Below are 26,028 nucleotides of genomic sequence, written 5' to 3'. Positions count from 1 at the left end.
CTAGGTTGTTAAACGAATAAAATCCAAGATGCGCTGAACAGAAGCATGTGGGTAAAAAGAGAAAATCGTTGTTATGGGGCTTTAGCGTGAGGCTTCATAGATGTGACATTAGAGGAAGGACATGTCAAACAGAGCGAAATCTTCAGCAAGGCTAAACTGGAGCCCGGGAGGGGGGTAGGGGAGCGGCGAGACCCTAAGAAGGAAGCGGGACCTAGAGTACTAAGAGCTGTCTGGGTTTTTGCGGCAGAGAGCGGACCGCAACTCATCCAGTCCGCCGCACTGCTGAGTGAAGCAAGCCCTGCAGAGCGGCTCTTGCAAAGGTTGGGGCGAGAAGTGTCTAGGCTAGCTAGGGCTGTAGCAGTGCGCTGGAAAGGAGGGGCCTCCCTGCAAACGCGGGCACGAGCACGAGGAAAGCGCTGACTTGTTTTCCCCAGAGTTGCCGCACTCCTGTCCTTCCTCCCACCACCATCACCGACCGTCGCACTCCCCCATTCAACCCTCTGGGGACCCAGAGAGGCACTGGAGCTTGAAGTCAGCTCTTTGCGGCGCGAACCATCCTTAGCCTGCAACACGGGGTCAGATAAGGGCGCCACGAACCCCCATCCTACTGCCACTGAAAAAGCCAAGACAACCCCGCGCGCCGTGTCCAGGCAGCTCGGGCATAAGCACGCAGGCGCGCCGGCCACAACTGAAGCCGCTTCCGGGTCACGTGGCCAGACTTCCTGTCCTCGCCACGCCCCCTTCTGGCCATTTGACCAATCGGCTTTCTCACTCTCGCTAGCAACTGAGCCCACACTAGTAGTGGTTGGCGTCCCCTCCACTGCTTGGCGCGCGTCCTCTGGCCCGCCTCTATGCTCGCCTCCGCCTGGGCTCCTCCTCCGTCCAGCCTCCGGGGCGGGGTCTGTTGGCTCGCCCTACCCTCGCTGCCTAAGCCTGCCCTCCACCAGACGGGTCCCCTCCCCGCGGCACCACGGCTTCCCTTCAACAGCACGGCGACGGGGGCTTCCCCTCAGCAGCCTCCGCAGCCTCAGTCTCTGCCGCCGGCCAAGCTCCACTGCGTCCGCGGCCCGCCGCTGCCGTAAGTGTTGAGGGTGTCCGGTGAGATGGCAGGGATGCCAAGGGGGAGAGATGGCCGGGCGCGCCCCCCGCCACCCCCTGAGCGTCCCGACGACCCCACCCCGAGTCCTCCTGGGGCGCCGCGCCCTGAAACTCACTTCTGGCGGCGGTGGCGCCCAGCTCTCCACTCTGCGGCGCGCAGGTGATGCCGGGGCCGGTCCTGGGTTCCGCGGGGACCCCGCGGCACCTGTGGTTCGCCGATCGCCTCAAGTTTGGCGGGGCATTTTGGGGAGGGGCCGGGGTGGCGACGATCGAGGACTTGGCGCCCCTGGCGGGCCAGCGGATGCCATTGTCTTTGCTCAGCTTCTTGCCGGTCACCTCGCCGGGCTTTGGGCAGTGATGGAGTGTGGTCCCGGGAGGAGGGGAGGCGTCCGAGACTGCGGGACCCCAGGGAAGCTGGACTAGAGCCCACTCAAAGGCTGCGCTCATTGTTGGTTTTTTGTTTTGTTTTTGTTTTAATACCAATCTGGAGAAATTGTTGTCCCAGGATTTGCGGCAAAATCAAAGCGAGGGAAAAAAGGAATACTTGTGCCACGGGTTTCGTCCCATGTTTGCACATCATTTGTTTTAAGGAAAATGCGTGGTTTCTTCGTCCTACAAAGTGGCAGGGCGGATACTGGACCCTGCTACAGATAGCCTAGAGCACACCTCTGTCTTTAACAAACCCTCTTGCTCATAAAGATTTAAGAAAAACCGAATTGGCTCCTTCCCCAAGTTCTGGTAACGGTTTGCGTTGAATGTCCAGTTGATGCTTTACTTGCCAGTCTCTTTGGCTGCTGTCTTCAGCAGTTTGGGTGGCACTTTGCTATCCATGAATTATATAGAGTGTTGTGTGGGGTAATATCTAATTTTAACTTTATTAAAGTTAAATGTCTGCGCCATAAATTTCGGGATGTTTTCTTGATGCCTTTTGGGGATATTGCGAGGTGGATTTCCTGTCGAAATTTAGAGCCAATTTGATTTGATATTAGTTACATAAATTCCTCCTCCTGGTGTTCAAATTCAAGGTGGTGTGGCGAATATTAAGACTCTCCCTTGCGATAGGGCTTATTGCACTGTCACTGTTAAAGGAACTTAAAAGGGTTCAAAGAGAACACCTATCTGAATTTTTACCTTCAAACAAGCTTTACAGTACAGCTTGTTTTTACAGCTGAATTATAAAATACCTGCCTTGGGAAACGTAGACTGACCAACAGACATGCAAATACTAAGAAAATCCATACAAATTAGCTTCAGTATAAACATACGAGAATCCAGCGTATATTCAAATGTATTTTTATTGTTTGAAAAGTATTCTGTGCAATGTTCCAAAATGTTGTTTTAAATAAGTATCCTGTGCAGTATCTCAATATGAGTAACTTTTAGTTAAGCGTTTTAAGGCTTGTATTCTCTTTTACATAACAGTGCATTTACTCAATTCTTGAATGCTTATTTGCGTTGGAGTTTATAAAAGTGAAATGCAACATCAAAATCAGGATTTTGTTAAGAAAATGACATTTGTGAGACCTTTTTGATTAATATTCTGATGTGCTTAAGATAAGCTAGCATAAATTAAAGAGAGTGCTTTAAGTGATCAGCAGTTTGCCTGCAAGAAATTCTGCCTAGAACTGGAATGGCCTCAGGGTGAAAAATAGTACATCTTCTCTTTCTTAGAAATGTACCTAAATTGACTACCTGACTTCTACAATTGCTTTTTGAGGCATGAAGTGTGGTGAAGTGTGTAGCACAGGTAGAAAATTGTTTCTTAAATTATCAGAGTTCGTGTTCTTCAAAATGTTTGCTTCAGCTCACCACCACACAGTCTCTTCCACACGTACCTACATAGTAAGAAGATGTTTCCAAAAGAATTCCCTGCTATTGTAACCTGCACAGACATGGTGATGGCTTACTGATCATCTGTCTGGGTGTTTCCTGTGTCCCTCAAAAGGCTCTGAAAACCACATGATCTTAACTGTTGATCCTAGGTAATTGTCTGTAATCTTGATTTTATTTATTTTAACAGATGCAGTTTATGTTGCTTTTTAGTCGTCAGGGAAAGCTGCGACTGCAGAAATGGTATGTCCCACTATCAGACAAAGAGAAGAAGAAGATCACAAGAGAACTTGTTCAAACCGTTTTAGCAAGGAAACCTAAAATGTGCAGCTTCCTTGAGTGGAGAGATCTGAAGATTGTTTATAAAAGGTATCTTTTTTTTTTTTTTTAATTATCAGAAAGGTGAAAGACTGTCAAACATTAGGGTTGTTTCTAATGAGGAAATTGCTGACCTTTATGTCAATAATCAAGGATTAATAAATATTTCAATGAAATAAGTTTAAAGGAAAACTTTCTATTTAAAAATAAGTAACTGCTGTTTTGATTGCTTACTTTAAGCTGAAATTATAGCAGCAGGGAAAATCATTTAAAATTAATTATATAATTAGAGACACAGTTGTTCATGCTTGACCATAATTTTAGAAAAATTCAATTAATTCATTACAGGACAGGAATAAATGGGATATTTTAAATGTTTAAGTAATTCGGTAAATTCAGGCATGCATAGATTACCGTAACATAATCCTTTCTTATAGCAAATTTACAAAGTAATAACTGATAGTTGACATTCCTTTTTTCTGATTTTCAGAATTAATCTAACTTATAAGGATCCTGGACACATGGACCATCTCAGTATACAGATGTTTAAATACTTTGTGTGTGTGTGATATATATACATATGTATATCATATGTGTATGATATATAAATATATATATGATCTCTTTGCTAGTAGTATTTATTATTTGAAATAGACTTGCTATTGAGGATGAGTTATGCTTAGATATAATTTTACTAAGGATGGATTTTTTTTTTAGTGCAAAATAACTTGTAGGTTGGCTTTTTACACAGTATTTTCTTTAATGCTACACATCTTTATTTTGTTGGTAACCAAAATTTTTCTCAGGATTGTTCTAATCAGTTTAAAAGAAATATAATTTCTTCTTAAAGGAATGTTTTCTGAGGGAATATTTTCTTATTTCTTTCCCATTTCTGATCCCTTTTGAGTAATTTACTGAATTTAAGATAAAAGCATTTCTTCATATAAAACATTTTCCTGTATGGGGAGTGTGCAGAGAACTAACAGTATGGAATGCAATGAAGGTGAAGACAAGTCTAGTTTTCTTTTATTTTCTATCACTACATTCCCAGTATGGATGGGCTTTGTGGTGGAGGAGGTAGCAGCGGAATACATGGAGATTAACAGTACAAAGAGACCCTTCTAAGCACATTAGACTTCTCTTTCTTCCATAGTGAATTTCATCAGTATGGGTGATTTTCATATCCAATGTTTGGCTTAGTACTCTTGAGAAAGATCATACAAAAATCATAGCATTTGAAAGCTGGAAGATGCCTTAGAACACACACACATACACACAAACTTTTCTCCCAGGGATAGAATCTTGAATAAAACAAGAGAAATAGAATTGCTTTTGTGGAATCAGAAATAAGAATCCTGTAACCTGTCTCAGTTGGCCTCTGCTCTCTGCACAAAAGATGGGTCTTGGGTTTGAAAAACAGTTATTGTTCACATTTCACATGGCCCAAGATGAAATGATGAGCACAGGGCTACAACCTAAGTCTTCAGTGTGGAGGCAATAGTTTTAAATGGTCATGGAAAGAAATAAAAATCAGATTTGTATTTTTGAAATGATTGCAGTAAAACCATGGCTGGGAGAGTGAAAGGGGCTGAGACTGGCACCTGCAGGATGAGTAGGGGACTGCATGATAATTGAATATGGAGCTGTGAGGCCAGAAAGACCTGTTACCTAGGAAAAAGGAAGTGGAGTCACCTCCATTTCTACATTTTGGTTTATGGGATGAAAGGTAAGCTGGGAAATTCAGTTAATTTGAGGGCAGATTGAAATGGCCATATTTGCTCACTTGGCTCTCTAATGGGATGTGGTAGGCACAGACGTGGCATTTCAGGGTGAAAGTTAGATATAAAGTATTAGATAACCAGCATTCAGGTGAGGATGGAAGAGACAAAGAGGGGGCCTGCAAATTGAAATGACAGAAGAGGAAAGGAGTGGTGTTAGGTCAGTAAAGTCAGGGAGACAGAGAGATTTGAGAGTATGAACATTACTGCCAGGTGTTGCACAAAGTTCGGTAAAAATGAAGAAGTCTTAGAATCTTACAGGGAGCACTTCATGCACTGCCTGTTGCCATAACATTTTCAGTGGAGTAGATACAGAACTTTTGATATAATGAGGCAAAGGTGGAGAGACAGAGAAATTGAAAAAGCAAGGACAGAAGAGGTTGTGACTACCCATAGATGTGGATTCTGGATTCCTGGACGAGGTTTACAAAAGATGTGAGTCGGTTAAGCTTATTTCTAGATAGTGAAACGAGTCCCCCGTGTGGAGGCTGAAAATCCTAGCAAGAGAAAAAGCCAGTGAATGGCCATTCAGAGTTAAAAACGGAAACAGCAGGTTGGAGCACATACACTTGCCTACTCAGCTGGTTCCTGTTGATCTCCCTACCCTTTTCAGAAATTATAAAAAGAAAACTCCAACTTGATCTGATATTTAGATCAAAGTTTTTTCAAGTAAAATGCGGACTTAACAAAAAAGCTTTATTGAGATCTTTCATATACAAAAGACAGAATGTTTACTGTTTTTCTTTCTTCCCTTTCATGCAGAAAACCTCATCTACTTCCCACTTAACCGTGTATTTTGTTATTATGAGGTCATTTGTTTTCCCTGCTCCAGCTGGAAGATAAGACCTTATAAGCCAGAGAATTCCTACTGAGCGCCTAATAAATTCTGCTTTAACACTTTCACTCTTTCTCTCGGCATATGGTTTGTTTTTTTTTTTTATGTCATCTTCGTTCACTTGTCCTGTCCACATTCATCCCTGAGTTTGGGGGTAATATAGTGAAAAGGCAGGCTGAAAATCTGAGGGCTTACATTGTGTTCCCATGTGCCATGACCTAGTTTTGTGACTTTGTATAAGTTGTTTAGCCTTTGTTTCCTCATCTTTAAAATAAATACTCCAGAAGATCCCTTAGAGACAGAACATTATACGCCTAATTTGTGCAGCATTTCATAGTAGAAGCAATTGAATTTAGGACTTTTAAAATTAATTTGAAAATGCATCCCCATGTTACTACCTTGAGAATTTGTTGAGGGATACTTATTGATTTCCTTTACTAACAAAAGAAATTTTAACGACGTACTACTGGGCATTGAGAATTGTTTAGCTACATTCACGCACAGTCAGCTGGTATTTAGCTGACTGCAGAGAAGTCATGTGTTTTGAATATAAGAATAGGCACTTTCAGATGTTGAGTGCCAGTAATTAGAGTAAGCTCTAATCCATGATGCTAAAAATAACTAAACGTACCTCTCTTCTTTCTAGTCTATTATTAATCTTACTTCAGATTTAGACTTACAAATATGTACTAAGAGAACAAAATGAGCTCATTATTGAATTGTAAAGCATCAGTTGTAAAGTACTCCTAAAAATAGAGAGTATTCTTCATGTTCTCTTGGTAATCATTTACTAAATCTCTTTTTTAAACCTCTTTCCCTTCTTCGTAGCTCTTAATATATTGCGTTGAGCATATTTTAATTTTAGCCAGGTGCAGGATTATTTTAATACAGTTCGCAGCTGCGGTTTTTAATAGAAAATTTGAGCTCCAGGATCAAATTTCTGTTCTGAGCTAGTTACTCAAGCTTGGGTCTCCTATAAATGCAAGTAATAATGATATCTTGGTGAGGATGTTGTGAAGATTAAGATGGTAAAATATGTAAAATCCTTCACTAAAATTTAGTGTCTCATTTACAGTGAGTCTCTTTGTACTTTTCTTTCTTCCTTCCCCAGCTTTCTGAAGAGGTGTTCTTATCATGCTAATGGCTGTCTTTTCACCTGGAAGGGATAGTTCCTTAAGTTGTTGTCTTTCTCCCCCACTCTTAGGGAAGTCTCCATTTAGAGGCCTGAAATTGTCAGTGAATGGTATAGAAGGCCCCAGATTTGACCTCTAGTATAACAGAAAAATAAAAAACAAAAACTAAAATTAAATATTGTAGGAGGTTTTTTTTTTCCCCCTTTTGAAGTATTTTTGGTTGGTGCCTAGACACATCAGTCATGCTCATTTTTAAATTCATGACTAGTATAATTCAGTACCTTCAAATATTATTGTTGTTCAAATATTGTTTATTTGTAAACAAAGAGGCAATGTTGTGGATAAAGAATTGAAGAAATAGCGCCCATACTGGATGCCTAACAGCACCATGAGACAAGTTTAAAAATAATCGTACTCCAAACTTAGTATTAATAATCTCTGCAACAGAATTGTTATTCTGTTCATAGAAACAATTGTATCTGTCTTTGGTCTGTCATTTTTATGACAGTTCCTTTAACCTTTAGTTTTCATGATTCAGAGAATCTCCTGTATGAATGATTCCCAACCTGTGGATCACAACCCCTTTGGCAAACATCTAGCTTCAGAAATACTTACATTATGATTCATAACAGTATCAAATTACAGTTACGAAGTAGTGGCAAAATTAATTTTATGGTTGGGAGTCACCACACCATGAGGAACTGTATTAAATGTTTCAGCATTTGGAAGGTTGAGAACCAGTGTCCTATATCATTTGTGCCAAACTCTCCAGATGCTGTTGAAGAGCAGGGATTAGGGAGGATGGAGAGTTGGAATAGCCCTTGCTTTTTAAATAGATAAACAAAACAAGGTTATGATGGAAACAAGAGAAAGTTCTTTGCTTAAGTTAGAGATGGTGCTGTGTTTTCTCTTTGAAATGTCTACTCTGAAACCACAGGTTTGTAGAGTTGAGATTTCTGTGTATCTATTATCCTTCAATAACATGTTCTAAAACATTGACAGTATCTTTAGTAAACCCTTCAGTTGGGATATATATTGACAGCTTGTTTTCTCCTGTTTGCTTGTAGCTTGAATCAATCACACTGTATATTTGGATCTAACTAAATAAACTTAAGGAAAACCAGCTCAATTATATTTTTCAAATGCTCAGAAAGCAATATGAAAGGAAGAAGAGCAGGATCAATTACTCCAAGAAACATGATTGAATTCATTTTCTCTTTTCTTTTTGCCTGTGTTTTCTAAAATTTTCCTTGTACATTTATTACTTTTGTAATGTAGGAGAAAAAGAATTTGTTTTAAAAGAAGAATAAACACTATTATAATAAGCATATGGACATGTACAACTGGACATGGAAATATATTTAGAAAAATTATTATAGGAGTAACATTTTTTTTCTGTAATTCTGTTTCATTACAGATATGCCAGTCTCTATTTTTGCTGTGCTATTGAGGATCAGGACAATGAACTGATTACCCTGGAAATAATCCATCGCTATGTGGAATTACTTGACAAGTATTTTGGCAGTGTGAGTAGTAGATTTAGTTTTTATCTTGTCTCTAACAAGTTTATTATTTGAGGATTCTAACTGTAAAGGGAGGACAGGACTGACTCTTATTTCTTGTCAGTGCATCTAGTCAACTTTCAGAATGTCTGGCCCCACAGATGTACTCATGTAATTTATATTGGTGAGAATAAGTTTTAAAATAGTGAAAATAAAGGTGCTGGATAAATAGCTCAGTTGGTGAAGTGCTTACCACCCATGAGAACCTGAATTTAATCCCTAGTATGCACATAAAAAGCCAGCACTGGTTCTTGTTGCTGTTGTTGCTGCTACTGCTTAAATTCTGTGTGTATGGGTGTTTTGCCTACATGCTTCACTTGCATGCTTATTGTGAAGAAAAGCCAAAGAAAATGTCAGATCCCCTGGAAGTAGAAATACAGGTGGTTGTGAGCTATAATGTAGGTGCTGGGAGCTGAAACTTAGTCTCCTGGAAGAACAGACAATGCTCAGCATTAAAAAAAAAATGCTGAGCCATCTCTCCAGCTGCTGGCTTTCCTTTCTAATTCCCAGGGTACTGGAGACAGTGGGATCTCTGGAGCTCACTACCCAGCCAGCCTAGCATAGTCTGTGAGGCCTAGGTCCCAACAAGAGACCCTGTGCCGTGTGTCTAAAAACCAGGTAGATGGTTCCTGAAGAACAACACCCATTTGCACACCAGTACCTACACACACACACACACTCACACACACTCACACACACATGTATGAAAGTGCATACCTTTGCATACTTATGTGAAATAGAAGAGTGCTATTGCTAATGTTAGCATTCTGGAAGAGTGAAGTATAGCATTCAGAACTGTTAGCAGCTTAATTACTCAAGAAATATATATTTAAAATTCAGTTTTTATGAGTGGAAAATTATTAAGCTGACTACATAGGGAGTGTGCAGAGCCAGGTCTTATTTGTAGGCACTGTAGAGTCAAGTACTGGAAATTTGAAAATTTTAAGAAGCTTTCTTAAATGAATGGTGCTTAATCAGCAAGACTTCCATTTTGAAAAGAATTAAGATCAAATCAATCTGGTCAGATTTTGTTCATTACCCAGTAGTGAATAAGTATCTTTGGCTTACATTTTAACAGGCTTTGATTTGTTTGTTTTTGCTTTTTAGGTGTGTGAACTTGATATCATCTTTAATTTTGAGAAGGCCTATTTTATTTTGGATGAATTTCTTTTGGGAGGAGAAGTTCAGGAAACATCCAAGAAAAATGTCCTTAAAGCGATTGAGCAGGCCGATCTCCTGCAGGAGGTAAGCTACTTAAGCTCCCAAAAAGGAACTAGCATGTTTTGCTCTTGCTAGGGAAATCTCACTACTCATTCTTTCAAGTTTCAGAAATCACTTCAAAGCATGCTTGGTATGTAGTGTTCATATGCAGTTTGGAATATGTGTCAGTCACATCAACTCAGTTATCTATGAATGGACAGTTTTCTGTGGAGATGGCCTGTTCAGTCAGGCTGACTTAGAAGGCAGACTACTTCAATTAAATAAATGAAAAAAAAAATATATATATATATATATATATATATATTAAAAGGGGGACACAATTGGCCAAAAATAACAACCATTTGAAAACATCCTTTGTTTGGAATTACTTAAAATCCCCCACCATTTTCATTAGTGTGGATAATTAGGAGTTGACTGTGAGATTGTGGCATATCCTTTCCAAATTGGTTCATATTTTCATTTCATGTCCATTAAGTGCAAATGTAGCCAAGCAAATGTTAGTGTCTTCTAATTTAACTTTTTATAGAACCCTCTGGCTTTGTGTTAACAGAATTAACTCAAAATGAATTTGTGCTTCTCTTTGTTCTTTTGAAATAACTAACCATGTTCTGTCAAAACTATTATATTCCTGTCTTAATGTCCATATCCCCAGAACCATAGCAACCCCTTTCCCTTCTAATTGCCTTCACCATCCTGAGCTAATCATGTGTTTGATGCTTAGGTACCAAATTAAATTATGGTTTAGAGCTAATTGTAGCTGTTGCATTATACAAAGTTTAGCATGAAAATAGGTTAGTAAAGAAAAAAATAGTTTTTTCATTAAGGTAACTGTATTTGTGTGTATGTGTGTGTGTGTGTGTGTGTGTGTGTGTAAAATATATGATATAATTGAATATTTGTATCCCATAGGTTCATTTACCAGTGTTAAAAGTAGATTTGTGTTCCTAGTTTAACACTTTCTTCTCTATTACATATTTATTATTTTTTAAATTAGTACAACAGACTTGAAATTAAATATTTTAGTATTTCTGAAATGGCTCACTTTAAAGGAATAGTCAGTCATTTCTTTAAAAAATAACTCTAATTTTCTCTTATGATTTCTTTACTTTTAACCTTTGTGATGGAGGGAGCTCCTAGGGACTCCTCTATGTGAGCTGTAAGCAGGCTCTGCTTACAGTTGTCTTGATAGCATCCAGAGTCAAGACAGTGAACAGTATGTGTAATGTTGTAGCTGTCACAAAATATGTTGGTGAGTGCAACACTGAAGTATTTCATTGGCAGCCTTCATACCATCTGCTGTTTGGTAGTCAAATGAGCACAGACCTTTATCCTTGTGTATAGTTTGCTGTGGTGGTTTATTAATTGATTGCAAACACGTCATTTTGGAGGTTTGTAATTTTAACATCAGGTATGCTAAGGCATACCTGTAATCCCAGCACTCTGGGAGACAAAGGCAGGCAGATCTCTGTGAATTCTAAGTCAGCCTGGTCTATGAAGTGAGCCTATGATAGCCAAGGCTAAACAGAGAAACCCTGTCTTGAAAAACAAAACAGAACAGAGTTAGCACCTCCTTTTGTTGTTTACTAATCAAACTTAAGTGAAAACAAATGATTAGGTCAAGCTGGGAATGTAGCTCAGAAGAGTGTTTGCCTAGCTTGCATGAAATCCTGAGTTCAGTCCCCAGCTCAGCATAAACCAGATAGGGTGGTGTATGCCTGAATCTTAGCACTTAGGAAATGGCACCAGAGAATCAGGAGTTTAAGGTCTTGGCTACAAAATGTTTTGAGGGAAGCCAGTATAACCTGAGGTCCTGCCAAAAATAAAAATAAAATAAATAAACTAACCAGAATTTAGGCCCCAGGATTAGGAATTGAAAATTCGTCATATTTGTGTCTTGTCTTAATAATGTTTAATTACTATAGAACTATATCTCTTCTGTCAGACTTGGTATTTCTACTAAGTCTTTCATCATTTTCTGGTTAATTCTTTTTTATTTTTATTTTTTTACAATTTATTCATTATACATCCCAATTGAAGCATCCTACCTCAATTCTCCCAGTCCTTCCCTCTCTCTACCCCTCCTCCTCTTCCCCCAGTCCACTGAAATGGGGAATTCTCCACTATTGCCATCGGCCAATAGCTTGATAAGTCTCATCAGGACTGCTTGGATCATCTTCCTCCATGGCCTGGCAAGGCTGCATCATCAGGGGCCAGTGATCAGAGAGCAGTCAACTGAGTTCATGATAGAGGCAGCCCCTGATCCCTCACTCAGAGATCCATCCACATGGAAACTGAGCTGCCAACGGGCTACTTCTGAGCAGGGGGTCTAGGTCCTCTCTATGCATGGTCCTCCGTTGGTGCATCCATCTCTGCAGGACAGTTTTAAAGCTGTTAAGATTCAGTTTTTGCTTTTAATATGTTCCTAGAGAGTAATTCTTAGGGCACTGATAGCTCCTTGATTTTACGTTAGTTTTTAAATGATACTGGAAAATTGTTTTATACTAGGACAACAATGTCATGTTTGCTTGATTAGTGTGTATTTACCCTATGAGGAGGTTACAAAGCATTATAGCAGTATGTGCTATTTATTACTTCTTAGGCCTAAGGATGTTCACTGTTGTCATTATCAGTAGTTAGAATGTTTTATTGAATATGTATATTTATAGACAGTATTTTCAAAAGTCTCTTGTTAATATTTACCAAAATTCTTAGTGTATAATAGCTTTCTAGGTCTAGTTTGAGATATAGTAATGACTTTGTGTTGTGAAACTTATTTTTTCTAAAACTTTATGCATAGCTATTTTAGCTAAATGCATCATAAAATTTGCAGCAAAAGCACTAAAAACCTTAATTTTAATGTAATTTTTATGTACTGTGATTTTCTAGTGTCAAAATATATTTGTACTATTTTAAGATGATTTTGAATTAACAATGAACTTTATCAAGAGTATATACAAATTAGAATAATTTTGAATTTAGATCTTTTTATAATTTGTGAAATGTATCTCTTCTTAATGCTCTTCAGAAAATTTATTAAAATTTTGCTTTTATATAATTTATATTATATGTCTTTCATTTTGTGGACAAATAGGGTCGATAGTTAGTAGCTAAAGTCAGTTTTCTTTTGCTGCCATTCTACAAAACAAACTGCCAAAATATTAGCAACCATTGTTATTTCATAGTATATTTCATATTTGACATTTGCAGATCAGTTCTGTGTTTATGCCTTTTGGTTGCCTGAATTCATAATTACCTTTGAGAAGGAAATCCCAGAAACTGGCTTATTATTCAATTTTTTTAAATATTTGACCATTGAAATGTAAAACATGTCATCTCAACATGCCACTATTACTAATGGTGATTTTTAAATTCAGATATGTCATGCTGAGATTAATAGTTATTCTTTACAATGCTTAGCATATATCCCTCCGCACCTATCTCATTTTTGGGTGGTGAGGGATAGTGATGCAGTTGAATATATTTTATAACCACATATATTGATAATGACAAAGGAAATGATAATATGGCTTTCTTCCCTGTGAAGTCAGGCACTTACCAGCTTTTCTCTGCTCCTTAATTTTATAGAGCCAGAATGAAGAATGGGGAGGTTTGTCTGAGGATATCTTATGATAAAGAACAGTCTAAGACTTTAGTTCCTTTGACCCCCAACTTATTTATTGGTAACTACTAAATTTACCATTTTTGTGGCATGGAAAAAATGGCACTATGCAGAGACTGTTGCACGTGAGATGATTTCAAGTCCTTGCTTGATCTGTGAAGATCAAATGGTTAAATAGTAGGCATCGGGCTTGATATAACCCTAACGGTACATGCATGATGGTATTGACTAGCGCTTTGAGATGTGTAAACCTACCTTTCTTATACTAACAGCATCATTTTGAAATTCGTGGGGATTTCTTTCTTTTGAGCTTTGTTTGCTGTTGGTATTGTTTCTCACTAAGGTAATCCATGAAATGGAAAAAAGTGAGGTGCCAAAAGCAAGCACTGTACTCATGAATTTGCTTCTACTTGAAGATGATCCACTTAGTGAATAGAGCTACTGGATTTGCAGATGTTCATCTGTCTTGTCTAGAACATGATAGTCTTTGGAGAATTACCACTGCTACAATTGATTTGTTTAGTGCTGAGGCCTGCATGAACTATCTTAATAGTATGCTATGTCTTTATGAAAGTAATAATTAACTATGGGACTGCATAAAAATGGAAAGGCAAGAATCTTGAGAGAAAAAGTGATTTCTTTAAAGAAATGAGGTTTTTCATAATAACATTAAGCAAATAACTATTTCTTAAAGTATCTTATTACATTAAGATTTAAGTTTTTCAAAAAATTAAACCTTGCTAGTTAGGAATATTTAGGCATGCTAGTGAGACTCAAGAATATCTTAAATTGTTTTAAAACCGTAGATCTTTTCAAATATACAATTTTGTCATTTATCAGCAAAACACATTTTGTTATAAATTTTTATGATTTGCTTTAATAAGACAAAAACCCCTTGTAGTTCTCTCTAATCACCACTCTTTCATGTTATAACTTTTAAGCCTAAACCTCTTTCTTTGATTGGGTGTAAAAGTTAAGGTTATAGTTATTAATGCAAGAGTGTTTTAGGATAGTTTGGGGTTTGCTAGAAGAGATTCTGGAGAAATGAGGTTTTATTGATACTTGAAATAGACGATCCAGAAGCAGGCAGAATAAATCTCTACCTCTAACTTTGCTTTTAGTACCAAAAATTAGGACTAGTGTCACTGGCATGTGGTTTTAAGTTGGAATCATTTTGTTCTATGTAGTTTTATTCAGCATTTTTTTTCTTTTTCGTTATTCTTCGGAACTTTGAAAACATCCCCCATGTTTCTTTTTTAAGTCATGATGAACCAGCTCTGGTTAGTCTGAGCTCTTTGTTTCTTGTTTGTTTTTGCAGCGCTTGGGGATAGATCTCAGGATAGTGTCCATGCTAAGCATGCCCTCTACCACAGACCTGTATCTCTAGCACCACTTGGCTTTTTATAATGATTAAAAATTGGAATCACTTGAATAGCCAATTACTGTAAATTTGATCCTGAAATGAATTTTTTACTAGAACCCATAATAATGCAGTTTTATATCACAGTTACCGAAAGTACAAAAAATATTGAATATTTTCATTTCTTACTTTGCTCTTTCAAATTTTATCTTCTTCTTTTTTTTTCTTAATGCCAATCTTAACCTTCAAAAATGATTTCATGATCTGAGAGTTAGGACTTGCTAAGAGCATATTCTGAGTGGTCAATGGCAGTTTTTTTTTTTCATTAAATAGTACTTGATGAAATCTTTCAGATTTGAGTTATTTCTCTACTGACATTTTAATTTGTTCTCTCTGTTGCTTTAACAAATTAATCCCCCCCAAAAAAATTAATTCCCATAGTAAAAAAATTAGTAAATACAGGTCAACACACTAGAGTATAATCTTACCCACCAAGCAGCACCAATTAAATTAACTCGTTGATTTTTGTGGGGCAGTCTTGCACTTCAAGGGTACACTTGGCTCTGCATTCCTAGATGAGTTCCTGGTTTTCCAAGCAGTGCATTATGAGTGGCATCTACTAGGTAGAGACAAGGACACTAGGAAATACCCTATTCTGCACAGAACACACACACCAAAGAATTATCCAGGCCCCAAAATCAGTTGTATCCAAGTTGAGAAAGCTGACTTAATTTAACACCTTGAACTAAAAATTTCATTTTTCATTTATAAACTGTTATTTATAAAATTTAATAGTATATGTAGTGTTCAGTATAAATAATGGCTGAAAATTTGAAATGCAAAGGAGTAGGAAAAACTTTAAAATTGTGAGAACACATTAACACAAATGGCTATAAAAATCACCCCTGTGATTCATACAAATTATCTTTGCCTGATAACTAGCAGCTGGGGAGATAATCTATGGTTGCCTTTAGAACCTAACCCACAGAAAAGCTTATGAGATGTCACAGAATAATCTAATTTTCTCAACAACAACTAGATCTGTTCACATCTATTAAGGTAATTGAGTTTTTATGTGGAAACAAGATTGAATCTACCCTACAGGCAGGCAGAACACTATTAGATTTTTGCTGATTTCCTCATCCACTTTAGGATGTGATCATTTCTTAAAGGAAAAATAAAGTGACCTGAATTTACATATACTCTCTTCTTTACCCTATTAGTCTTGAAGAGTTTGTTTTAATTTCTGATTCTAAGAAATCGTTTGTTTAAAAAACAGGCTAAATTTAGGGTGTTTAAGGGCAAATACATCTACACTAGAATAAGCTTAAAACATTTCTTTAGTCTAATTTTTCTGTTGTTTTATTTAGAAAGTATAATTAGATGCCAGAGAAAGTAATTTGTCCTTAGTATCTTATAATTAACAGGTTTAGAGTAGCATTTGTAAAATATAATTAAAAAGTTACTCAGCTTATTGTTTTAAGAAAATAATAGAAAAAGATGAGTAGTCCAGTAGGAAAGAGCAGAGGATATGACTAAGTCAGGGACAAAAAGTCTTTACCAAGGGAAAACAAATTAAAATACCAACTAACACTTTTTAAATTTTTTTTTCTTGTAACAATAAGAGACATTCTTGTCACTGCTTATAAACATTTCAGCTTGTATTTCATTCTAAAGGATTGGTCTTATATCTATTTCATGATGAAATGTATACTATACCCTTTGTCCAGTTAGTTGCACATTCAAAAATTTTATCCAACTGAAAAATGTATATTTACATGTGTATGCATGTATATGGACCAAGACATAGGCTCAGCATAATACTAAGCCATTGGAATTTACCCAAATGTCCATTGCTGGGAAACAAATGAAGAAAATTACAGCACAGTCATACCTGCAATTGCTAGCATAATTGTAAAATAAATAAAATTAAATTTCTGTGTAGTGATATGGAAAGATACTCAAGACAGGAAATTATAAATGATCAAGGAGCAAGATACTATCATAAAGCTCCTCCCTCCATTTTTCAGACCAGAAAAACAAGCATTTTTAATATTACTTATTTTATAACTTTTTGGGGGGAAGAATGCTGCTGTTTTAATGAGAGTTCACATTGTATTGCTGCAGATGGTAAAAACCTGACTAGAATTTGCTAAAATAAAGGTTCAGCAAATCGAGCAAAGAACTATCAGCTTTTGTCCATTTTATACACTAACCATCTGGAACAGCCATAAAGCTCTTGTTACTCATTACTCACTTAATGTTAAAGAAAATCAGTTGGAGGCTGGAAAGATGGTTCAATGCTTAAGAGCACTTGCTGTTCATCCAGAGGACTTGTTTTAGTCCCTAAGACACACTTAGGCACAACAGGCACCAACTGTCTGTATCTCCAGCTCCAGGGGATCTGACATCTCTGGCCTGTGGGCACTTGCATTCATGTACATAACCACATGTAGGTACATATGCCTATATATAATTGAAATAACTTGCATTCATGTACATATCATGCAGGCACATATGCCTACATATAATTGAAATAATAAATAATTAGGCATGTAATTCTTATGCTGTTCTTATTCATACACAAATGCTCATAAAATAGACCTTTACCATGAGCCCTGTCGTCTAAAAGGTGCCTTATAAACTGTTTTCAATCCTTCTATTTTAAAAGCTCATTGCTCAAAATAGACCTTAGTAGGTTTGCATATTGTGTGGACCTTTAGGACTTTAACCCAAAGAATAGACTTTTAGTGTTAGGTTTGTATGCTTTGCCACAGAATTCAGTTAGGGTCAATAAAAAAAGACCACTGTGTTCTAACACATGGGACAATATACACTATTTAATAATACAGTGAACATTAGAAGAAGCTCCTTTAAAAACAGTTTCAGTAAGGTAATAAATGTGAAATCACACTTCCTTATATTTGCTTTTCATTAAATATAAGTATTTTATTTTCCCACGTTGAACTAGAATCAGGAGATTAGCCTTTCAGTCTTGGATATCTAACACTATTAGTTTATCTTAAGCATCTCTCAGTTCAACAGTATTTAAGCTTTCTGATTAGTTTTACTTGTGAGCCATGTCCTATGCTTAGCATGGTGACTTAATATCTAGGAAATTTCATGGTACTAGGGCTTGTCTTTTCTTAGGAAGACAGGTGGTTTTGAAAACAGTTGACTTCTGTCTGCTGGGTTTAATATCTTAAAATGCCACAATACATCCAGCCCTTTTGTAGTTTGAGAACGAAATTATTCTTAGCATAGAAGAAAGTTGCAAAAGCATGTATACTGAGAAGTGGCTCATGCAAAGGGTGATGACCATTAAGACTAAAGGGGAAAGTATACTGTATTGGAAGGGGAAATAGGAATGAAATCAAAAGTACTGGTTGTAGGTAAGAAACGTCTCCTTTGTTATAAGGCACGCAGAGTAAGGCTGGAGATCTTTTCATGAGTTAGATGAGCAACCTTAAGAAAGTTCTTATTTTCTTTGGGGAAAAAAAATGACATCTAGAGGAGAACCATTGGAGACTGGGGAGAAGAAATAACAAGCAAAGTATGGGGCTTGGTAACAGATTCAATAAAGAACAAATTCGTTTATGTTGAATTACTAAAAATCTTTGCAAATGAGAGGGGGAAAATAATCTTGGTCAATTACAGACATAGTAAAATCTTTTACCTAAAAACCCAGCATTAAATGTTAAGTAATTATTACAGCATTTATTTATACCAGAACTTCTTCAGATGTTAGCAGTCTGAACTGGACATTTCCTAGTATCCTAAAAGTAGTTAAAGGATACCATTTACTGTACATACCACCATTTATTTTTGTGCACTTTAGAGGCTTTTTTTCTTGAAGGATGCTTTTCCAGTGAAAAGGGGTTTCTTCCTATGAAGAATAGTCTTGACAATTGGTAAGTGCTAATTTCTTGTTTCAGTGCAGTTGTATGGACCACAAATAGTTTGGATTATCATCAACTCTTTTCCTTTCCAAAGCAGAGTAAAAAAAAACAAACCTGTTAGTTAAAAAATGATGAGAATACCTAGGGTGGCCACATTTCAAAATTGTTCATGTAGAATTTATTTGTCCTTGTAAGTCTTCTCCAGGAAGGAATGACTGCATTTTATCCTGTTTTAATTTTATTACAATTTATTATGTTCAGCCCTGTTGGATAAGCACCTTTCTTCAATGGACATAAAACTTTTCATGGTTCATTCTCATATGATATGATACAAAGTTGTTGAGAAATCAAGTTTAAAAACTGTGACATAATGGCACAGAACTGGTATGGAAGTATGAAGTTATTTAAGACTTAAACTATTCCCGTTCTCTCTCCAGAAAACAGAGAATATGTATCACACCAAGAGTCTCACTGGGTATTAAGAAAGCGTACTAGAATACGCGCTGGAATACAGACATACATCAAAATGTAATAGGATATATGAATTCAGTTTTAATTATGATTCTGTCAAATTTTATATTTGTATTTTGGCATTATTTGGAAAGTTAATGGCATTTAAGTACCACTAGTCAGCCCTATTATTTCATTAAATTGATGTTTTGTAGAAAAAAATTCCCTGTAATAACTCGTAATTGGGATTATAACTTACCTTTAGACAAAATATTAAGATATGTTGAGAGTCGTTGACAAAATATTCTTAAATACAGTAAATCAGTAACCTGTTTGTACAGGTAAAGACTGAGAATGAAAGCTTCTATAAGGAAATGAGGCATTGGGCATTTGTTACTAATACTTTTTTACTTGCTTGTTTTATCATTACACTATTCTTAAGGGGAAAGGGAAAACTTGTATAGCCTAATATTTTAGAGTTAGAACCTCAAAAATCATCTGTGATGCCAGAAGGTCCATTTAAGACCCTACTTTGGGTTATTCTGTCCCTTTTTTGATGTGAAAATATCTCCTTGTTAGATATATTTGTAGAAATAGACATTTAACAAATTTAGGGGATTCCTTAAAATCATTTTGAGGACTTTCAAAAAAAATTAATCCTTAGCCTCAAAGTCATATGTTTTTAGCTAAATCAACAATTAAAAGCTTTCATAGGTACTTAACAATACCATATGATGACTAGCTTAAACTTGTTCTTGGGGAAGCTTTTACTCTGAGCTCTTTCCTTAGAGTACTAGGACCCTAATGAATGTAACACTCTGGTGAAAGGGGAATATTCTAACTGAACTTGCCACTAATTAGCATGGATTTAAGCTGGCAGTCTTTTCAGATTAGCAGTAAGTGTATTAGGCTTCTGTAGAATGTAGGTCATCTTCTTTGCTGTTACATACCATGAACTTGAAAAAGATTAATCCGAACTGGACATTGTTTAAGAATGTAAATGTTGCTGAAGAGAAGGCTCAGTGCTTAAGAGCACTGCCTGTTCTTCCAGAGGTCCCAAGTTCAATTCCCAGCAACCCCATGGGAGCTCACAACTGTCTGTAACACCAATTCCAAGGGCTCTGACACCTCCACACTAATGCACATAAAATATTTTTTAACTTTAAAAAAGAATGTAAATGTTCAGCCACAGACCAAAGAGCAAAAGCAAACTTGATGCTTTAGTTAACTTTACTGTGAACTAAACATTCTCAAAATTTGATTGTATCTTCATCAACTTGTAAACTGTGTGTAAGAATATATGCATTTCTTTTGTAGCCACGCCATGAATATTTTAATGTCCCTGTGTACTAAATGACTGCTCGTCGGCTATGCAGAATTTCAGAGGAAATAGAGAACTGATATACTTATGAAAGAAACTGTCCTCAGCTTGGTGACTAATTCTCCTGTAAAATCATAATGTAGCAGCTTAGAACTAGTACCTTTGAATGTATTTTTTCTGTGCACATTACTAATCCTGTTTTCATTCTGTATATGATATTGACATATAGTTTATTTCTGTCTACTACTGATTTCTTGACAAATATGACTTGTGAATGTTTTGATTAACATTCTGAACTCATACAAGTTATTGTTAGTAAATCATCTGTGATTAACCTTGTGAGAGTATAAGAGAAAGTCCAGGGGCAATCACAAATATTTACCAAAGAAAATACAGTTAGGAACTCAGGCAAAATTAGTAGCACCACAATAAATAGTATAGTTTGATCTTCCTTTGTTGAAGAAAACCAAGCTTTATTTAGCTCTAAGATTATCTTACAGTCTGTATGAGCTAATGTGTTCTACTGTATCACATTAAAGTGTATATTGAAGCAATATAAGAAAAAATCAATTGTACAATTCTATAAGATCTAAGGTTAAAACATTCAATTTTCAAGAAATTCTGTAGTGCCAATATTTATTGAGCCACATTTGTGCAGTGTCAAATAGTCCCTTTAAGAACTAGCAGGAGGGCTGGAGAGATGCCTCAGAGGTTAAGAACACTGGCTGTTCTTCCAGAGGTCCTGAGTTCAATTCCCAGTAACCACATGGCAGTTCACAACCATCTATAATGAGATCTGGTGCCCTCTTCTGGCCTGCTGGCTCACATGCAGGAAGATTGCTATATAAATAATAAATAAAATTTAAAAAACAAAAAAGAAACTATCATTAAACCATACAAGTTTCCTGAAATGTCTGTTGTTCAGTAACACTTTTGAAACTTTCAATATCCAAACCTTTATGTTTTTATTAGTTAACAGCTTCTTAATTAATATATTAAGCCATCTTTTAAACACTCAGTGCTATAACCTATGGTTGTATATTTTGGAATACTAAAAACATTTATTATTAATTTTATACGTGCTACAAAATATACCAGATAGCTCATTGTCTACAGAGTTTAAAGTTTAAACTAAATTTAAGTAAATTGTTACTTTACAGTAACTTAAAAGGCATGGTGGTGCATGCCTGTCCTCTAGCACTTGGAAAGCTAAGGCAGGAGAAAGATGAGTTACTACCGTACTACCTAGGGAGTCCCTGTCTCAAAAGATAAAAATTGGATATGTCAAAAAGACTCCAAACCAGTTTTCCACTGAAGGAGCTGTGAAAATGTTTTAGTAAATGTAGTATTAGGCAGCTATAAAAATCAGCTCTCTCCATTACCATTGGAAGCATCCTAAAACATTGGTCTTTCATTTCCATTTTTTCCCGTCCTCCCACCCTACATGTTGTTCATTCCATTTTAATGTTGCATAAATATGCATTGTCTCATGCCTGTTTGTTTTGGATGTTGTGTGCTGAGCTGTAACACAATGTCGCACTTTGGGGGAGGGTATCTGTATACAGCTGCTTGCTTTAAATTAGCAGATTCTGAAATAGCTTTTCATGCATGTCTAAAATAAAGTATTGCATGTACTTTGTCTCATGTGAATGACTTTTTTCTTCTCCACCCTTTTTGATAAAGTACCATTTCATATTTTCATTTCTCCAGGTAATGTTTTTCATTGTGATTTTTAAAAAAATAACATAGAATTCACCATTTAACCCATTTCTGAGCCTACAGTACTGCCCGGTATATTCACATTGTTGTACAACACATCTCCAGAACTTTTTCGTCTTTCAGCGCTGAAATTACATAACTCATTAGCCAACCATTTCTCCATTTCTCTTTGACTGAAGGAAGGCCCTGGTAACACCCATTCTATTGTAACGATTTCCCTAAATAATTTTGGGCTACAATATCAGTGTGAACTTGTAAAAATTGTATTTTTTATTATAAACATTTTGTACAAAATTCAACTTGTCCAGTCTTAAAGGGATACAATTTATAAATTAAACTAGATTCTTCGAAAGGACATATTATTCAATAATGCATATTCAGAAAGCAACATGACTCTTTTCAGACCAGAAAATGTGAGCACCTTGGAGAAATCTGATCAGCTCCAGAGAATAGTTATGGGCTATTTTTATCTAGATACACTGAGAATATAAGTTGTATAGAATTTAGTTTAGGGATCCTTTAACATATTAAAGGTTACATTAAATTTTAAAATGACTTAATATTAAATGGAAATAACTTTTAAATTCATATATACTTTGTCTCATGTGAATGACCTTTTTCTTCTCCATCCTTTTTGATAAAATAACATTTTATATTTTCATTTTTCCATTTTGAAATTGTGATTTAAAAAATTCACCATTTTAACCATTTCTGAGCCTACAGTATGAAATAGTTGAGTGACTCAGGTGTCACTCTCAGTGTATGTAATGGTTAAAGAAAGCGAAGCATTTTAAAGCAGAAAACATCTAGACAAAAGCAGAGAATCCCATACAGAACATTCCTTAATACATCACTCAACACTAACAGTTATCAACTTCATATTCACTTCTGTCCTCAAGCACAAGCCCTAGACAAATTGTTATTTCCTCTTTCATGCTTCAGTATGTGTTCCTTACTACTAAAAGCCACACCAAACAAAATAGTAATTTTGTCTTGTGCCTGGCTCAGTTATTCCTAATTGTTGGAGGGGAATAAATGCCTTCTTATAATTTGTTAAATTGGATTCCAAAGAAATTTTATACTTCAGATGGTTCGTAGGCCTTCACGCTCTCAATTTTTAGCAAGCCCGTTTTTCCCCATACTCTTTGCCATTAAAAACCAAAATCAGACCTTTTGATGCCAGTTTGCTACATTGCTATTTAGGTGATTATATTCTTGTGGCAGTGTTTACCTTTCTCTTTTATCTTCCATCTTTCTTAGATCTTAGATTGAAGTTAGGTGTACTTCATAGATTATACTACCTTCTGGAAAAATGCCCTTTTTCACTAAAACTGATTTTCACCCATTTTTCATTACTAAACAAGCATACTAACAGGCATTCTATGAACATTTTTGGCTATAGTATTTATAAATACTAAATCCCTTCATTTAGATTTCAGTTGTATAACCATCCGCTAACATTTTTTGAAACACTTTAAATAAGACATGGAGCCTTAAACTAATTCTCAACACATGAAGGTAAGTGCTACTATTTTTGTTTTCCAAATATGAAAACAACAGATTTTAAGTCATTTAAAATTACACTGTATGGTACACTTTCTACCATTCAATCTAACATTTTAAGGATTCTTGATGTAATATAATTTTTCTTTTTCTTATTTTGTGCTGTCTCATGATAAGGATGCAAAAGTAAGTTAATTTTGGATAACAAAATCTTACATTGTTTTCATCTATTAAAGTAACAATGTTGCTTTTTTAATTACAAAATTGCTAGTAATAGCTAACCTCTAACCTTACATGGTCCTTTTTTATTTTTGTAGTGTACAAAATTAGTCAGTTTGCAAAATTCTGAAATACCACTTTCCGATTTGGCTGATTTGTCTGACATTTAAAAACAAATATTCATTCTTACACTAAGACAAAAAGGCTTTTTGTTCCATGGTGTTTGTTCTCTATGTCACCTCCACCATGCCAATAGTTGCCCAGGGGAGGTATGGGAAGGTGGCTGTTTCTAAAGCACTGCATTGGACAGTTAAGGAAGAACTACACAAGGCAGACATTTCTCTTGCTAACATGTGACAACACTGAACATTGAAAGTGTTAGATATTCACTAGAAACTTGTGGGAAGGGGACTTTTTATTTGGAAGACATGAATTTTAATATTTTGGATGTTTTATGTATGTAATTTCATATATTGCTAGTTAGTTTACAATGGGCTTGATTGCTTTTTGTGTTAGAGCAATGGTGCCCAGCACATTGGTCAGTAATTGGGTATTTAGTATACGTTAAAAATATTCTACTGAAGTTGTAGGCACAAATCTCAAAACTACTGGCTGCTGCTAATAGATTGCTCCTCTGACCCTGAATTGCCTTCTTTATTCTCTAAAATGAGCATGTCCTTCATGTGAAGTTTTCATATTAAGCCTCTCTCCCTCTATCTGCTTACCAGAGTTTCACATTTTCCCTCCACAGGAAGCTGAAACCCCACGTAGTGTTCTTGAAGAAATTGGACTGACATAACTGTCCTCCCTTGCTGATGACTTCTTGTGGCATTTCACACACTGTAGATGGTCACTGCCTCTCATGTCCATGTTAGCTAATGGTGTAAGATGATGTCTTGTCAGTATTAGTGTTTTGCTAAGCTGCTTCATTCAGGCCTACACAATTTTTTTTTTAAAGGGAACTTTGGTTAATTAAATGATAAATTAAGGGACATAAATATGAATTAGAAAGATGTAGAAAAAGTAACATACCATTTCTGGAATTTTAAAGTTTAAAGGTCAGTCTCATAATTATGTGCATATATAAAATATTTCTATATACATGTATATCCAACAATTTGGCAAAGTACATTTACTACTGTACTTGAAAAAAGAAACTTAAATTATATGAAACCTGGTTCAATGAAACCAAAGACTAGAGTAGTATTTCAGTATATATAAGAATAAAGGGAATTGACACATCACAGATCAAATGAATGAAAGTTTATCGAAAATATAAATTACCAAATTTATACCAAAGACCCTTATTGGACACAGCATACATTAAAACAAAGGAAATATAGATACTTTTAGAGGACTAGCTCAGAATGATGCCGATTTACACTAAAATTCATTAAGTATTCTGAATGAGTGGGACAAAGATCTCATTGAGCACATTAATTTTTAAGGTCAAGGAACATTTGACTCCCTAAGGTGACATTTTAGTGGTCATAGTCATGTAGTTAATTGTTTTCAATGCCCCAAAATAAAGTAGGACTGTTAATTACCAGGTATTCTTCATAACAGTATGTTGCTCTCTTCACAAAGTGTTATATAAAGTCATTATCTAAGCATGAATATGGCTTTTGGGAAGCTTATTAGAACCAAATTTATTTTGCTTCCCTATTGCTTCCTTCCAGTTAGAAGTATTACAGCCTTGACAGCCTCTCCCTTTCCTTTTATGTCACTACCTAGTTGTCGGAGAAGTCTTATGAAAACTTAGAAGATACCTTTCGTATAGCAAAGTGAGAGTTGACTGAAGCAAAATGGCATTGGTTGGCCCTATATTTTTTCAAGCTATATAAATGCTCGGCATCACTTTTATACATACTAACATACCTGAACACATCTCCCTGATTTCTACGTTCCCTTGTATATGCTAGGCTGGAGTAAGCTTTGCTGTGATTGTGAACAACTTTCAAGCCACCTGAACACTGTCTTATCACTTCACCAATTAATTGTAATAAATGTTCTGCAAACACTGTGGTGTGCTTTTATCTCTTTCCAAGTTCGTCGAACTAAAGAGAACTACTAAAGGAAGGGTTCTTTTTTTTTTCTCCAATACAATGTTGACAGTTCCTTCTCCGTCCACACCTGACCCCTGCACTGGAATGTGATGGTGCT

General features: G+C 36.2%; 1 protein-coding gene across 8 annotated transcripts; it reads left to right on the top strand.

Annotated features, from left to right (window-relative positions):
• The first annotated feature begins 808 nt into the window (after nt 1-808).
• Ap1s2 (adaptor related protein complex 1 subunit sigma 2) lies at nt 809-25,886 on the top strand. 8 transcript variants are annotated; one of them, XR_009588434.1, is made up of 6 exons: nt 818-1,078; nt 3,119-3,297; nt 8,410-8,518; nt 9,662-9,799; nt 20,421-23,832; nt 24,617-25,886. XR_009588434.1 is itself a non-coding variant. In XM_060375069.1 (5 exons), the coding sequence occupies exons 2-5, from the start codon at nt 3,119-3,121 to the stop codon at nt 12,103-12,105; spliced, it is 660 nt and encodes a 219-aa protein (XP_060231052.1). In that variant the 5' UTR covers nt 809-1,078; the 3' UTR covers nt 12,106-12,444. The 8 variants fall into 8 exon arrangements, 7 of the variants coding, with proteins under 7 accessions (XP_060231052.1, XP_060231053.1, XP_060231057.1 ...); XM_060375069.1 differs by lacking the exons at nt 20,421-23,832; nt 24,617-25,886 and adding an exon at nt 11,872-12,444 and having other exon boundaries at nt 809-1,078; XM_060375070.1 differs by lacking the exons at nt 20,421-23,832; nt 24,617-25,886 and adding an exon at nt 11,813-12,035 and having other exon boundaries at nt 814-1,078.
• Nucleotides 25,887-26,028: the final 142 nt, after the last annotated feature.

Source organism: Meriones unguiculatus, chromosome X, assembly GCF_030254825.1.
Source record: "Meriones unguiculatus strain TT.TT164.6M chromosome X, Bangor_MerUng_6.1, whole genome shotgun sequence".
Taxonomy (NCBI): domain Eukaryota; kingdom Metazoa; phylum Chordata; class Mammalia; order Rodentia; family Muridae; genus Meriones; species Meriones unguiculatus.
This window is presented reverse-complemented; position numbering and strand designations above follow the sequence as displayed.

What these genes read in the sequence shown, in the direction of transcription:
- Ap1s2 (XM_060375069.1), top strand. Translation starts at nt 3,119, where the DNA reads ATGCAGTTTATGTTGCTTTTTAGTCGTCAGGGAAAGCTGCGACTGCAG. An exon ending in TTGACAAGTATTTTGGCAGT is followed by an intron (nt 8,519 to 9,661) that starts GTGAGTAGTAGA and finishes TTTGCTTTTTAG; the next exon opens with GTGTGTGAACTTGATATCAT. An exon ending in AGGCCGATCTCCTGCAGGAG is followed by an intron (nt 9,800 to 11,871) that starts GTAAGCTACTTA and finishes CTCTTCCCCCAG; the next exon opens with TCCACTGAAATGGGGAATTC.